Genomic DNA, 16,907 nt, shown 5'->3' on the forward strand with positions numbered 1-16,907 from the left:
TTCCATAGAATTTTCTTATACCAATTAAGAGCCTATTAATGTCCAAAAGTATATTATCATAAATTCCTGTGTGCTATTACACCAAAATTTCGTCCAAAGAATTTTGTCTTAAATTCGGGAGGATTAAAAGTACTTTTCTCGCCGCAGGATCACGAAATTCACGTGGTCAAGAAACATCAACTTTTATTGACGTGTTTTTGTGATATTGGACTATAATAATTGTACGTTTATTTTCTTCTTTTTTATTTTGCATATACTTTATGTGAGTTGACTTATAACAGTTGCACCACTGGGGTAAATCAGTAAATGCATATGGTTTTCATAACGGTTAGACTTTCTCGTGACGACAGACAGCGATATTTTTAATTTGGGGACGTTAAGGTGGGTACTATGTTTTACTTCCAAAAGTACCCCTTTTAATTAAACTGTGGTTTTCGTATTGTTAATTATTGGAAAAGATTTAAGAAAATTGTGTTAAAGATAAGATTCAATTTCCCTTTTTTTTAGGGGCAAAGTGACAGACAAATGCTTTTGAACCATTTAGCTGATTATTTCCAAACGGCAAAATCACACTTCTCAGTTCTCTGTCATTCTCCAGCAGGTTATATGATAGGATTTCCTAATTACATTTCACACCTTCACATTCTAAGTTTTTGTGTTTGACTAAAATATTTACTTGACATATTAGTTATCTTTGTCGTATCTGGTTGGCCAAACTTCTAAAATAAGATTATTTTAAAAAGTATCTTTTTCATAAGTACTTTTTAAAAAATACTTTTAGTGATAAACAGATAAATAATTTATGTTTGACTAATTAATTTTAAAAGTACTTTTGAGTAGTAATTAGTGTTTGACAAACTTTTAAAAACTGTTTCTAAGTGTATTTTGCTCAAAAGTGTTTCTCACAAAAGTATTTTTGAAGAGAAACTACTTTTTTTGCTTCTAAAAAACTACTGTTTCTACTTAAAAGCACCTTTTGCACTTTTTCTCATTCTAAAGCTTGGCCAAACACGTTAATTTTTTTAAAAAATATACTTTTGGCCCAAAAATAAAATTGGCCAAACAGACTATAAGAAAACACGACTCTAATAGTTTATTATAAGAAAACACGACTCTAAAAGGAGATTACTTAATTTTTACGAAAAGAATCTTGTGGATTGATGATATAAAAATCATCGAATTAGATGATGAAGACTCGAAGTTAAGAAGTGGAAGTAAAGAGTGAAGCGAACAACACTAACCAAGCAACTTTAGTAACACATTACAGTCTAATTTGTTTTTACGTAAAACAATCTCATATTCTTTTGTTTAAGTTTCCTCTCCTAGTTATGTATCTTTTCTAGGGCTGCTTATCGGGCGGATTGAGCGGTTAATTACTCTTAACGGTTTGGCTTAACGGTTATCGGCTTTTAAATGTATTAATCCGCTAGCCACCCGATAAGATATCGGGCGGATTGGTAACGGTTTAGCTCTTATCGGGCGGTTATTGGGCGGTTTATCGGCCTAATTCAATCTATATTGCATTCATTAATTGTTTGTTGACCGCCTAGCATACAAATTCAGAATAGGAAATTACACATCGAATCCATACATACATGTCTGTTAACGCCTACATAAGAATGATGTAGTGTGTCATGTATTGTAGAGTGAAAAAAGTTGTGGCACAACACTATTGTTCTTCTATTAAACATAGACAGCAGGCATTAGTTTTAAAAAGGCAAAAGCAGAGGTGAACCATAGACAACAGCTTAAAAAATCTTGTTGTAGGGTGGGAGAATAAGCTAAGCTAAGCCAAGCCTGGGATCTTCTGATGCATAGTACGTAAAGGTTCTGATTATTTAGGAATAAGGCGTTAGAACTTAGAGATGGAGTACTGGAAGAAGTGGAAGGGTTTTTGATATATATATATATATATATATGGATAAAAATGAATTTTATATATATATATATGGAAGAAATGGAAGGGTTTTTGATATTTAATATATATATATATATATATATATACTTTCTTAACGGGTTAACGGATTATCCGTTAAGAAAATTGAATAATCCGCCACCAAACCGATAAGCCGTTAATAAAAAAAATTCAATCCGTTCCCCGTCCGTTAAGCCGTTAACCCGATACCAATAAGCCATTAAGCTTCGGTTTCGGTTCGGTTTTGAACACCCCTAATCTTTTCTATGCAATCAATCATTCAATATAATTGAAAAAAAAATCATTTAAGATATTAATGAAGCCAATTTATGTATAAAAAAAAAAGAAGGTGTTTATTTATTTTATGAAGTAACCGAACAGTTTTGACCAAAACTCAGTGCAAATTTTGAAACAAACACCATTATTAGTTAGAAAAGCAAAAAGGAGCAACAAATGAAAGAAAATTCATTTCCAAAAAGGGGGGAAAAGTCATTTCACATACAGATGCACAGTGTCACAAGCTGAGCTCCTCTACCTCATATTTGCACCTCACAAGTGTAACCCCTTTCCTTAGACCTAAACCTCATAAACCCCTCCCCCCTCCCCTCCTCCCAACCCAAACACACACACCTTCTATATCTATAGATAGATACACGTATATAGAAAGAGAAAGAGAGAACCTAGAGAGATAAAACAGAAACCCCAGTCCCCAGAGAAAAATAAACAAAACAAAAATAGAAAATGGCAACTCCAAACCAGTTTCCCGACGACTTTCGGTGCCCGATTTCGCTCGAGATTATGTCCGACCCGGTTATTCTCTCTTCGGGTCACACCTTCGACCGTTCCTCAATCCAACGTTGGCTTGACTCCGGTCACCGTACTTGCCCGATCACCAAACTCCCAATTTCCGACCCGGTTTTTCTCATCCCTAATCACGCCCTCCGCAGTCTCATTTCCAATTATACCCTCGTCTCTTTCCCGAAACCACTCTCTTACCCTGACCCACAATCCCTTATTCAAACCCTCATAGCTTCCTCTTCTTCCCCTTTAGATTCTAAGCTCAACACGCTCGACCAACTCAGTAAACTCTCCAAGCGTGACTCTGCGATTCGTCGAAAACTCATTGAGTCAGGTGCCGTTTCTGCTGTTCTTAACTGTGTCAACTCGGATGATGACTCGGCCGGTGGGTTACAAGAAAAGGCGCTTCATTTACTGTTGAATTTGAGCCTGGATGATGATAACAAAGTGGGGTTGGTGGCTGAAGGGGTGGTGGGGAAAGTAGTGGCAGCGTTACGGGGCGGCGCTGGCGACTCCAGGGCGGTGGCCGCCACGGTTCTGACGAGTTTAGCGGTGGTGGAAGTGAATAAAGCGACAATTGGGGCGTACCCAGATGCGATTCTTGGATTAATTTCACTTCTTTGGGGTGGTAATGTTAGAGAGAGAAAAGAAGCTGCTACGGCTCTGTATACGTTATGTTCCTTTCCAGATAATCGGGTTCGGGTTGTGGAGAACCGGGCCGTTCCAATACTGATTCAGAATGCTAATTCGGGACTTGAGAGAGCTGTTGAGGTATTGGGCTTATTAGCAAGGTGTAAAGAGGGTCGTCAAGAGATGATGAAATTTGGTGGGTTAATTGACGTGTTGATTAAAATCTTGAAAAATGGATCTTCAAGAGCTGTGCAGTACGCTTTGTTGACTGTAAATTTGTTGTGTAGTTACAGTGAAAGAATGTGTGTGGTGGCTGTAAGAGAAGGGTTTTTTGAGATTTGTGTTGGGTTATTGGAAGATGATAATGAGAAGGTCAGAAGGCATGCTAATAGCTTGATTAAGGTCTTGCAAGGCAAAAGATTAAGTCTTTGATTAAAAGATGTGAATTTTGAAAGTGTTGATTTTGATGAATTATGGAACTAAGCTTTGGAGGGGAGGGTAAAGGTGAGTTTTGGGTTGTCTCAGAATTAATTTTTGTTGTCGAATAGTGTTTCTTTGTACAAAAAGATTAGAATTTTAGGGCCAAAAAATGTGTATCTCTCTCTCTTTTCTCTCTTGGATCTTATATTTTCAAATAAAGAAGGAAAATAAAATCAATGGGTCTCTCATTGTCTTGCTCTCTGTCTCTCTCATATTTTCTTCACTTCTGTTAATGTAGAATTAAAAATCCATTCTTCCGGCTAAAGGTTTACTATATTCTACTAAAAATAAATTCAGTTGTTGCTACAGTCAGTATCCTCGGTAGTAGGATGATCAATGAGAATCTATATTACTATATAGCTGCTCATAGCAGTATACTATAATACAATAGTGTCCTAATAATACAATAGTGTATAGTGGAGTAATGCAATAGTGTCCTAGATATTATGTGGTGCTGGTAAAGACTAATTAAGCATAATTTTGGAAGGGTGGTGAATAAAGGAAAGATTTGCTCTGGCTATTTTTATCTGCAACAGTATGTGCACATTGGTACACTTGCTAAAGATTTACTGTTATTTTTGATTTGAGGTTCTTCTCTTGTTTTTTACTCCCTCCTTCCCAGTTATGTGGTATGCTTGACTCTGCACTTAATTTAAGAAAGAAAAGAAAGATTTTTGAATATTTTGGTCTAAAATAAATCATAGATATTTATAAGGCAGTAAATCAATTCATCAAGGGTAAAATAAATTTTTTAAAGATAAATCCTTTTTAGATAAGGAAAGATAATATTTTTTTAATTTAAAAAGAGTGTCGCATAAATTTAGATTGTGACGGAATGAGTACTATTTTCTTTCACTTCTTCCTTTATTTGCTTTATAACTCAAATCTATTCATTCCTTTTTTCTTGGATAGGGTCGATCCATCTTCTAGTGAACTTGATTTTGGGATTTCCGCGCAACATATTAAGATACGTCTCACCTCTACTCCCTCTGTATCATTTTTCATTATTGCATTTGATGTCATCTTTTTTTCTCGTAGCCTCCAAATTGTTTAAAGGAATCATTTTGAATGATGCGTCGCCGGCACGATGGCCGTGCGATCCGTCGAGTTATCATGAATCATCGCAGCAACGGGCAGAGCCCGCGTCGACCTTTTATCTAATAAATGCATCCCTTCCAGAAGTCGGGGTTTGTTGCACGTATTAGCTCTAGAATTACTACGGTTATCCGAGTAGTAGATACCATCAAACAAACTATAACTGATTTAATGAGCCATTCGCAGTTTCACAGTCTGAATTTGTTCATACTTACTGTTACGCGGCGCCTTCCTGAAGTTCCTTGGAAGGGCGACGTAAGGCTAGGCAACCGATGTCAGTACGGTTGCTGTCCGCCAACTGAGGTCCCCTCCGTACGCTAGACTAGATTGTCAGTGCCGTACGGGAAAACCAATGTCATGAGCAATTGAAAGAGAGCAGAAAAGAGAATTGAGAATGAAAGAAAGCTTGATTGCATTGAATGAAAGCTATTACAGAAAACAAGACGGTGTCGGGGGGGAGAGACACCAGTACAGAGAATTGTTTGCTTGCTTGAAAGTTTTGATTGCTTGGTCCCCCTTAATAATGCTTAAAAAAAATAAACTAAAGTTACATGACTAGACCTATGAAAGCTGGAAAATCACACTTAAAGAAAATGCAGCAAAACTACTCTATATTTACAATGAAAAGGACTTAGTCTTCTACAAAGCAGCAACAAGTCCATTGGCAGCAACTTTGTCTTTAGCATCAGGGTCTGCGCGCGCGGCGCTGTTGGCTTCTGCCTGTGGCTGGGCACTGGCGATGGCTATCGGTGGGGCGACAGAGGCACATGCGCGCTTGTCACTTGGAGCTGCCGAGACCACGGGGCCGACCGTGGCGACGGGCGTTGGGAGGCTGGCCAGGACGCCATAGGGCGAATCCAAGGGGTCATGGGGCATGGTTGGAAAGCCGCCCATGACATTCTCCCCCACCTGAGTTGGCGACGTCCTCGACGCCTTCCTTGCAAGGTAATCATCAATCAGGCTCTTGTAGGCTTTGAGGTTTGTTCCCCTCTCCCAAGTATTCTCCTCTGCATCACATCCCTGCCATTTTACCAAGAACTCCTGGTGATCTTTTCTTGAGGCGTGAATCACTCGATCATCAAGAATAGCTTCAGCACGCCTTTTCCCGGTTGAATTGGGGCCTCGAATACTTGGTATTGTGAGTTGGCTTCGTGAAGGATCCTCCATATCTTCCCGAAAAGGTTTCAGGAGACTGACATGGAAAACAGGATGGATTTTCCACCAAGCTGGGGTATCCACCCGGTATGCAACTTTCCCAATGCGCCTTTCAATGGACAAGGGTCCAATATATTTTTGCAATAGGCGAGGGTCATGGACCCCTGCAAACAAGTACCGCTTTGGGATTTTGACCATCACTTTGTCTCCCACCTGATATTCCACAAAGCGGCGATTCTGATCAGCATGCCTCTTCATCCGCTTTTGGGCTTTGACAAGATAGCTCCGCACTATCTCCAAATTTTGCTTCCATTCTTTAGAGAAGCTAGCAGCCCGAGGAGATTTTGACATGTTTGGTGCATTCACTGTGTGTGGGAGTAGCGGTTGCTGTCCGGTAACAATTTCAAAAGCGCTTTTGTTGGTACTTGAGCTCTTTTGTGAATTGAAACACAGTTGAGCAGCATCCATAAGCTTCACCCAATTCTTCTGCGATCCGGTCACAAAGTGCCGGAGATATTCCTCTAGCATGCCATTGAATCGCTCCGTCTGGCCATCAGATTGCGGATGAAAACTTGAGCTATGACTCAATTTTGACCCGAGGCACTTAAAGAGTTGGGTCCAAAAATTGCTAGTGAAGCGTGAGTCGCGATCACTAACAATGTCTTTAGGTAAGCCCCAATATTTGACGACATGAGAGAAGAATAGTCGAGCTGTATCTTCTGCTGATATATATTGTGGGGCTGCTATAAAGGTAGCATACTTGGAAAACCGATCCACCACAACCAAGATAGTTGTGAGATCTCCGACCTTGGGCAATCCGGTGATGAAGTCCAGGGAAACGCTTTCCCAAGGTCTTTTTGGTACAGCTAGTGGTTCCAAGAGCCCTGCCTGCGTCAAGCGGTCTGACTTATCTTTCTGGCATACTAGACAAGTCTTCACATATTGAGCGACGTCATCGACCATTTGAGGCCAATAATATGCACGGCGAAGTAATGCCATGGTGCGTTCCTCGCCGGGATGACTGGCCCACAAAGTATCCTGGCATTCTGCAAGAAGAGTCCGTCGCAGATCTCCTCCTTTAGGGACATAAAGTCGGTTCCCTTTCACCTTCAGGAACCCATCTTCGATGTAGAACTGGCGAGTCTTGCCCTGTCCTACCAAATCAACCAAATACTGTGCAGCAGGATCCTTGATGAGTAGATCCTGTATCTGGTCTTTGATGGTGGTGGTTACTTCGCTTCCCTTTAGGGCGGCGAGTACACACATCGATGCTAGATCGGCCCTCCGACTGAGTGCATCAGCAACATGATTGGTCTTTCCACTTCGGTACTCCAGGTTGAAGTGAAATTCTGCTAGGAGTTCCTGCCACCTAGCCTGTCGTCCATTCAACTTTAGCTGGGTCATAAAATGGCTAACGGCTGTGTTGTCTGTCTTGACCACGAATGGGGTTCCTAGTAGATAATGCCTCCAAAGGCGTAAGCAATGGACAACAGCCAATAACTCTTTCTCATGGGCGGCATAGCGCCGCTCTGCATCCTTCAGTTTCCGGCTCTCGTACGCTACGGGATGCCCTTCTTGTAGCAATACTCCACCAAGTGCATAGTCGGAGGCATCCGTTTCCACTTCGAATGGCTTGGCCAAGTCAGGGAGGGCCAAGACTGGGCTACTAGACATAGCCATTTTCAATGCGTCGAAGGCCTCTGCCCTCTTGGGGCCCCAATCCCACTGGGTGGCCTTCTTGAGAAGTTCTGTCAGCGGCACTGCAATGAGAGAGTAACCTTTCACAAACCGCCGATAGAAATTGCATAGGCCAAGGAACGACCTCAAGGCATGTATATCCTTAGGAGGCGGCCATTCTGTAATGGCATGAATCTTCTGCTGGTCCATCTTGATCCTTCCTTACTCGATGACATGTCCGAGGAAGTCAATTTGTTTCTGAGCAAATGAGCACTTGGATAGCTTCGCATATAATTCGTGCTCCCGCAATCGGGCTAGGACCTTCCGCAAATGTTCCAGATGTTCTTCTAGTGTCTGGCTATATACCACAATGTCATCCAAATAAATCACGACAAATTCATCAATGTATTCCCGAAAGACTTGGTTCATCAGGGTGCAAAATGTGGCTGGCGCGTTAGTCAGGCCAAAGGGCATCACCAGGAAGTCGTACGACCCATATCTTGTCACACAGGTCGTCTTGTGCTCATCGCCATCTGCAATCCGAACTTGCCAATAACCTGTCCTCAGGTCTATCTTGGTGAATACCGTCGCACCACCCAGTCTATCAAACAAGTCTGCCATTAGCGGAATAGGGTACTTGTTTTTCACGGTGATTTTGTTTAGAGCCCGGTAATCCACGCAGAGTCGTAAACTACCATCATGTTTCTTTTGGAATAGCACAGGGGACCCGTATGGGGACTTGGAGGGCACAATGATCCCTGTGTCTAGCATTTCCGTCAATTGTCTCCGAAGCTCGGTGAGTTCGGGTTGTGACATTCTGTATGGCGCCCGGGCAGGTGGCTTCGCACCCGGCACCAACTCAATCTCATGGTCCACAGTTCGCCTAGGCGGAAGACGCTTTGGCATGTCTTGTGGCATGATGTCTTCGAATTCCAGAAGTAACTCCTTCACGGGTGTAGGAATGGGACCCGAGGAACGTTCTATTTCTTCCATGCAGAGGGTAGCCAGGAACGTGGGTTCATGTCTTTTTATCCCATTCTTCAACTGCAAGGCCGAGATGTTCTCGGCTGCCATCTTCATGGGAATGCACGGAATAATGCAGTGCTTGGCCCCATTTTCCCCCATCATCAGCAGCATGTCTGCATACGGTGCGGGCATGGTATTGGTCTGTCTCAGAAATTCCAACCCCACTATTAACTCAAAGTCATTTATGATCACTACACGCAGGTTGAACTTTCCTTCATACGGGCCAAGCTTCACTGGTACTTCTTTGGCTATTCCACCCACTGGTTGAGGTGGTGAGTTAATAGCCTTCACACGGCCTTTGCCCTTTCCTACAACTAATCCAAGACGCTCCACCTGAGTCGCGGCTAAGTAGTTGTGGGTGGCACCCGTGTCTATCATTGCCCGAATAGGCTTACCATTTACCTTCATGTCAACGAACATTAGGGTCCTCTCCTGATGAGGAGGAGTCCTCAAATTCGCCTTCTTATTTCCTTTCCTGGCAATTGGACAGGGGTCCTTCTTCTTGCGGATACCTGCACTGGTTCCCGCTAAGGGCTCAGAAATGGAGCCAACAATTGCATTGAATGCACCTACTGGCTCAGTCTGGTCCGCATCATCGTCGTCGTCATCCGTCCCATCTTCAAAAGATTGATGGGCGTTCATCTGTGCCTGTGGACATTCATTATTCCAATGTGGTCCGCCGCAATGACGACATCCTGAGGGGGGCTTCCTCCCCCGATCATTGTTGTTAGATGCAGCACTAGTACTGCCAAAAGAGGGAGCTTTGGATTTGGGTGCACTCCGGTCTCCTCCACTTCTGCTAGGGCCACCAGTGTTTGGTTGGCCCCCTTTGTATCCCCCTCGGACAGGCTGTTGGGGCCTATCCTTCCGGGCTTCCACTTGGTAATCCCCAAGGCACTCTGCTGCTTGGATTGCCTTAGGCAACGTGTCTACCCTTTGTCTTTGCAACTCCATCCGGGCATAGGGCTTCAACCCTTCCATGAAGGTGAAGAGTTTGTCTTTGTCCCCCATGTCACGGATGTTCAGCATGAGCGCGGAGAACTCCCGCACGTAATCTCGCACTGATTTGGTCTGGCGGAGCTCCCGCAACTTTCTCCTGGCATTGTACTCAACATTTTCGGGGAAGAACTGTAGGCGTATGGCTTCCTTCAGTTCCGCCCATGTCTCGAGGGCATCTTCACCAACCTTGATGGCTTCGTACTTCACCCGCCACCAGAGTTTGGCATCGCCCTGAAGATACATGGCAGCAATTGCTACTTTCTTGGCTTCTTCTAGGCTTCCCACGGCATCGAAGTATTGCTCGATGTCGAAAATGAAGTTTTCCACTTCTTTGGCATTCCGAGCTCCACTGTATGGCTTTGGCTCAGGAATTTTCAGCTTTTGTGCCATGGGGGCGAGGTTCACACCACCCCCAAACTGGTTTCCGCCTCCTCGAAGTAGGCCTTGTAAAGCAGCATTGACAACATTGAGCTGGCCTGTCAAGTTGTCTATGGTTTGTTGCATGGCAGTCACCCTGTCTGCCTCTTGTTCCCTGTTGGCTAAATCCTCGGCACGCTCCTGCTGGAAGGACCTCAAATTTACCAAAAATTTCAGCTGCCTCTGTGGCTGCTGTTTGTCGGTCTCCTTCAGAGTCGCGACTGATGTTTTCTATGTCAACTTCGGCCTGGATGAATCTGCGGTCCAGGTCGTCCAACCTTTGCACTAGGCTGGTCTTTAGATCGGCCACCGTTTCCACGATGGGCCGTAATGAGTCAATCGTTCCCTCAAGGGTCGCGATGCGATCCCCGTAATTCACCATGGTCAGAAATGGTGGTAATTGTAACGTAATCCCTCGTCCGATGTCGAGCCTAGGCTCTGATACCAACTGTTACGCGGCGCCTTCCTGAAGTTCCTTGGAAGGGCGACGTAAGGCTAAGCAACCGATGTCAGTACGGTTGCTGTCCGCCAACTGAGGTCCCCTCCGTACGCTAGACTAGATTGTCAGTGCCGTACGGGAAAACCAATGTCATGAGCAATTGAAAGAGAGCAGAAAAGAGAATTGAGAATGAAAGAAAGCTTGATTGCATTGAATGAAAGCTATTACAGAAAACAAGACGGTGTCGGGGGGGAGAGACACCAGTACAGAGAATTGTTTGCTTGCTTGAAAGTTTTGATTGCTTGGTCCCCCTTAATAATGCTTAAAAAAATAAACCAAAGTTACATGACTAGACCTATGAAAGCTGGAAAATCACACTTAAAGAAAATGCAGCAAAACTACTCTATATTTACAATGAAAAGGACTTAGTCTTCTACAAAGCAGCAACAAGTCCATTGGCAACAACTTTGTCTTTAGCATCAGGGTCTGCGCGCGCGGCGCTGTTGGCTTCTGCCTGTGGCTGGGCACTGGCGATGGCTATCGGTGGGGCGACAGAGGCACATGCGCGCTTGTCACTTGGAGCTGCCGAGACCACGGGGCCGACCGTGGCGACGGGCGTTGGGAGGCTGGCCAGGACGCCACGGGGCGCGTCCAAGGGGTCATGGGGCATGGTTGGAAAGCCGCCCATGACAGTAGTTATGCTCGAGCAACTTCCTTAGATAGCCATTGCAGAAACAGACTGAAATATGGCTGATTGTGAAATTTGCAGAACACGGATTTCTCATGGTATATTCTCTCGGGAGAGCAAAATATCACTAAACGTTCTTCAAAAAATAATAAATGCACATCTTGTACTGTTTTTTATGGGGGGGTTGTTGTCGTGGAATTATGATTATGTTATACACAAAAAAATTATAAAACATAGAATGGTGTGTTGAAAGCGACCAAATTGTTTTATCCTTTGGTGGTCCGGGGATTACATTCATTGTGGATTGGATGAACCTAGATACCTATCCTTTAAATTAATTTCGGGATTTGAATATAACTATCAGAGTTGGAAAACCTTAGGTGACCAGCCCCGCACGCTTTGCAGATGGATACTTAGATTCCTATACTTGTTGAATTAAATACAGCAGAATTACAATCCCCGGAATATAAGGGAGAAATAAGCCATCAAATTATTGAAAATATTTTATTTGTACAAAATTAATAATAATGTCTTATATATAGCTTTTGTCACTTAACTTTGGTTCAGTGGTATATATTTTCATTTTAATTTATAATTTCAAGATTAAGTTATTCGATTTGCAGTAAACATTGAATGGAGCTAAGTAATTTTGACAAAGCTCCCTGTATTTGATTATTATTATTATTATTATTGGTGACAAAGACCGTCTCTTTCCTTACTTTCTCTTTCTTCTTAATTCAAACTTTTTAGTAATTCAATTTTGAAGATTTTGTTCAGTTCTTCTATATGTGAACAATTTGATTTCCAAGGAAATTTTCAATTCAACGTCGCTTATAGATACCTTTTGCGGTCTTCCCTAAGAAAGTGCCAAGGCTATATATTTTCTGATATTTTTTTATTTTTGTTTTTTTACTTCTTCTCATTCACCATGTCTTCCCGAAAAGAAAATTCAGAAGCTAGTGGCCGTAGGTTACATCCCTTTAGGAGAACCTTATATCATGGGCCTGGGCTTTATATTATGGGCTTGGCATGTTTGCAGGCCTAGGAACCAGCCCACCATGGTAATCTAAAGAGAAATCTATATTTTAGCTGCTTTAAACAATAATAACCGGTAAAATATTTATTTATTTTTATATATGTGTATTATATACATACAATATACATTTGTCATACACTTTAGGGCCTTACGAATACAATTAGTTTCAGCCGACCGACTTATTTTGTATTTTGTCCTAATCTGAATATGGACCAGCAGTTAACTTGAGACAGATATTTGTTTCAAAGGAGAGTTTCATTAATCTTTTGGAAAATTATTTTTAGCAACACTCGATTTTTTTAACTATTCAATGAAACGTATTTATACATGCATTAATAATTATTTTCTAAATTATGATTAGTTAATACATTTGTGCACTTTAATTTATCACGCAGCAAAAATAAATTAATATAGGTTGGTGTAATCTTGGAGTGCGAGTATACTTTTACCTATTTATTGTCTCAAACGAAGATAACGACATTTTATGTTGTGGGAAACAGAAATGATCCTAAGGTTACGAGTGAGTGTGATAGTCTAGATTGAATTATATAGTGGGGGGAGTGACCTGACCACTAAAATAAGAAAATAGGAAGCGAAAGTGAGTAACCTTTTATAAGTGATGACTCATGTTTGATGGACCCTAGTTGGAGCCAAAAAAGTTGACTAAGATGATGAGCTTAATCAAATGCCAAAATTATTTATTTATTTATGCTTATAGAACAACATGTCCTAGTGGTAAATTCAAAAGAAGAATTAAGGAAGGTGACATGATGTAACCCTCGTAAAAGCCAACATTCAACTGAAAAGTGGGACGAATTGAATGTCATGATTGTCAAAGATCGATATTCAGTGTGTTTCTCCATCCTCTTTGGTATTTGGCCGACACATCTTGTGTTATTTAGTATATATATATATAATAATTAGTAGTACTTCTGAAACAAGCAATGCTATTACGGACCAAATGATTTGAAGCTCATGCATGCAAGACGACATCCTTGTACCACAATTCACTGCTCCTCCGATGGCTGATCCAATCACGGATTTGCAGGTTTGTTAGAATCCACTATTTCCGAGTTGATTTTTGAGTCCATGAAATAAGTATAAGTAGAGTGTGAAATACATTTCGGAATAAACTCTTAATTTAAAACTCACAATGTCTAAATTATGAATTCACTATTACTTTTGGGGTTATCTTATTGCGATTGACTAAGAGCATGTTTGGCCAAGCTTGTGAAATATCAAAAGTACTATTTTTGTCGGAAGAAACATTTTTTCAGAAATTTGATATGTTTGGCTAAAATACAAAAGTGTGTTTGAGCGGCGGTAGAAATATTTTTTTTGCTTTTGATAAGAAGCTACAAATTAAGCGAATTTTAATTTATGAAGGATCTCTTCTTTTATATAGGATTTATGAAGCAAATTTTTAAATATACTGAATGATTTTATTTTGATATATTTGAATCATCAAGTAAACGATAAGTAATACCAAATACCCAATATTATTGTTTTGGATAACTATATTAATTTTATATTGATTACAATCTTTAATATATATTTTAACTTTATGTTTTATATTCTAACTAAATAAAAATAAAAAGTATTTGAATTCTTTTATAAGTATTTAAATTTATTTCTCTCTTTTAAATAATATTAATTGTAAGCTGAACATTTATTGTCTTTTCGTAATTTACACTTAAAAAAGTAATTTAGATTGGTCAAACACAATTTGTTTATCAAAAAATACAAAAAATATTTCTCAAATGAATTGCTAAACACAAATTATACTCTCCAAAATTACTTTTTTTTAAAAAGCACTTCTGAGCAAAAATATTTTTCAAAATAAACACTTCTTGGCGGCTTGGCCAAACATACTCTAAATTGAACATAAAAAGAGCCTATTTTGGGATGCTCAAGATGAATTCCTTTTTTAATATTTTCAACATCATGCTTATGAGGTGGATATAAGGTTTTGGATGAACGACATAGTTTACTTAGATTTGAAAACATGGACATATAAAATAACAAGAATTTTAAAGGAGTAAATCAGGGTCTTCATTAACAACCTGCAGATACGCTTCACTAATAATTAATGCAGATCGAATACTTTTTCTGAAAATAATCTTATACGCTTGCTAGGTTCATTATATTGGGCTATCCGATGAGCATGACATATACTTGAAGTACAGTAAGAAGAAACATACATGATTGACCTACATAACACCAAGACCATCTCCTCTTAAATTTTTTGGAATAGAAAGTCTTAATTCTAATAGTAAAGGTGTACTCCTCGTCGCAATTGATGTGACTAAGGCAGTTGAAACAGCTTGGTATACAAAAATAAGTTAAAAGCATTACGAGCCTAATGAAAATTTAGGCCTAAGGGCCGACCAAAAAGAAAGAGACATGTCCACAATATATAGAAGATTTAATCCTGACTATAATGATTGATTAGCAATAATGCATGTTTATTAAATGCATATTCTATTGTGATATCATGAAAGAGCAGAACAAAAAGATCAGGCTGTTAAATATGAGTTTTAATGATAGAAAAAAAATAATATATCAAGTGAAGGATCATAAGGGATAAAACAAAGAAATCAAGATTCTCTATCACTCAAGTATGGACTAAGGAATCAATCTGTCAACGGAAGCAAAGGAAAGGAAAAGTATCAATGAATAGCTATGAAAAAGGAAGAAGCAGCGAAAATCCGGAAGAAGAATCAATGAATGATTTGAAAAAGGAAGAAGCAACAAAAATCCGGAAGAAGAATCAATCAATGATTTGATAGATGATTGACAGAAGCTAGTATAGGAAGGACCCAAAATCAAAGGAAAACAAGACTGTGAAGCTCTACAATGAAGATCGTTAAAGCCCGAAATCAGAGGATCCATTATCAATCACTCAGGTAACGAAAATATCTGCCCAACAGAAGAAAATCTTGTCAAGGCCACAAGTCAAGGAAGATCAACAAAAACCTCACCTTATTCTTGAAAAAAATCAATTTGCGATTCCGTTCAAGGATCAATTCCCTTGGGTTTGTAATCTCTCATGACTCGCGTCAATCAAGAGTCAAGAAGGCCTCACGAAGTACATATATATCGGTTCCAGGCTTGAAGCAGACATACTTTGAACGAACCATTATCACTCTTTTTGTTCTACTCCAAACAAGCATTGTATTTCTTTTTAGATTTGCTGTGTAATTAGTGAGAGAGGAAAAAGAGATAAATACTGGTGGGGCATTGTATCAATAAGGAAAAAGTGACATAGAGACTAAGATGTTGGTGTAAAGCTACATCAACTATCTTATACTCGAGAAACCTCAATATTGAAAGAGAGCACCCTTGCAACCCAAGAGGACTAGACGTAGGATTCACATTGAATCCGAACCAGTATAAAAATCTTGGTGTCTTTATTTCTTGCACTTTATTTCCGCATTATTATTATTCTGTTCTTATCTCTAGTCGACTAATTGGTAAACTAGTCAACTACTTAGAGTTTTGAAAATAGAAGGTGGGTCGCCCTGCTTAATCGGTGGCTGAGTCTGAGTGTACTCCTCCAGAGTAGTCTTATAGCGGCCCTTTATTTAGAAGATAGAAAATTATTAACGCTATAATATTAGTATAAATATTAATTTTAATTTATAGTAGTTGTGAAACTTATATAGGTAGTCTCCCCCGGTCCTCGACCTATCTACTTGGATCCATTGGTGCCTTCTTCTTCCGGATGTGAGTCTCCATGAAGAACTCATCATGAGTTAGCTTCCTCCCATATTTTTTTCCTACAAATATAATTAAACATTTTAACTAAATTGAAATAAATATAGTTTGATAAAAATAGATTTAAATATTTTAAGGAATTACCAGTAGTCTCCTTACAGTCCCCATGCCCCTTGCACCCACACAGTACAAGGAGCCACCCTTCTCAAATGCTCGGGCCTTCTTTCCTTGTTCATTCTTCTTCTCGAAATCCTCAGTGACCCACTACCTCAGTAGATCCTCCAATAAATGCAATAGAACCTATGAATGCTTCTTCTTTTTCTTCTGAGTAGAACATAAGGCATCGACTAGTTTCTTACGGCATTTGAACTCAAAATTTGTAAGAATTGCACACTTAGCCTGCAAATGGAGTTTGTAACTTTAGATGAATATATTGTTAATATAACGCTTAAATAGATAAGAATTATATTAAAACTATAAATTGGTTGAAAATTTGCTCCACGAGTCATACAACCGGCCAAGAGCTTCAGTGATTATTTTTGTAGTATCATGACTAGGTATGAACCTACAATATAGCAATTATATTAAATAAGCAAGACTATTATAATTAAGGAAAAATAAATCTTACCCATTGCTCTGAGGCCTGATGATCATCCTATGATAACGACCATACCGCACTACATCTGGATCATCATCCGCATGTGTATCTAAAGCGTACATAGAAGGAGAGGCATCTGGCTCAGCGCTACTATCCCGAATGCGAAGTCCTGAAATGCTAGGAGATGCACTCTGCGGAGAGGGAGACGGGGTCACTGGTTAAGATGGTTGAGATCTA

The 16,907-nt window shown here is 40.2% G+C and overlaps 1 protein-coding gene across 1 annotated transcript; it reads left to right on the forward strand.

Moving 5' to 3' along the window:
* The first annotated feature begins 2,538 nt into the window (after window positions 1-2,538).
* On the forward strand, window positions 2,539-4,974 carry LOC104098591 (U-box domain-containing protein 8). Its single transcript, XM_070195643.1, has 2 exons — window positions 2,539-3,847; window positions 4,736-4,974. The coding sequence occupies exon 1, from the start codon at window positions 2,657-2,659 to the stop codon at window positions 3,773-3,775; it is 1,119 nt and encodes a 372-aa protein (XP_070051744.1). The 5' UTR covers window positions 2,539-2,656; the 3' UTR covers window positions 3,776-3,847; window positions 4,736-4,974.
* Window positions 4,975-16,907: the final 11,933 nt, after the last annotated feature.

The sequence above is a fragment of the Nicotiana tomentosiformis genome, chromosome 2 (genome assembly GCF_000390325.3).
Source record: "Nicotiana tomentosiformis chromosome 2, ASM39032v3, whole genome shotgun sequence".
Classification (NCBI taxonomy): domain Eukaryota; kingdom Viridiplantae; phylum Streptophyta; class Magnoliopsida; order Solanales; family Solanaceae; genus Nicotiana; species Nicotiana tomentosiformis.

Bases quoted from the DNA above. Each gene is read 5' to 3' on its own strand.
- LOC104098591 (XM_070195643.1), top strand. From the start codon at position 2,657: ATGGCAACTCCAAACCAGTTTCCCGACGACTTTCGGTGCCCGATTTCG.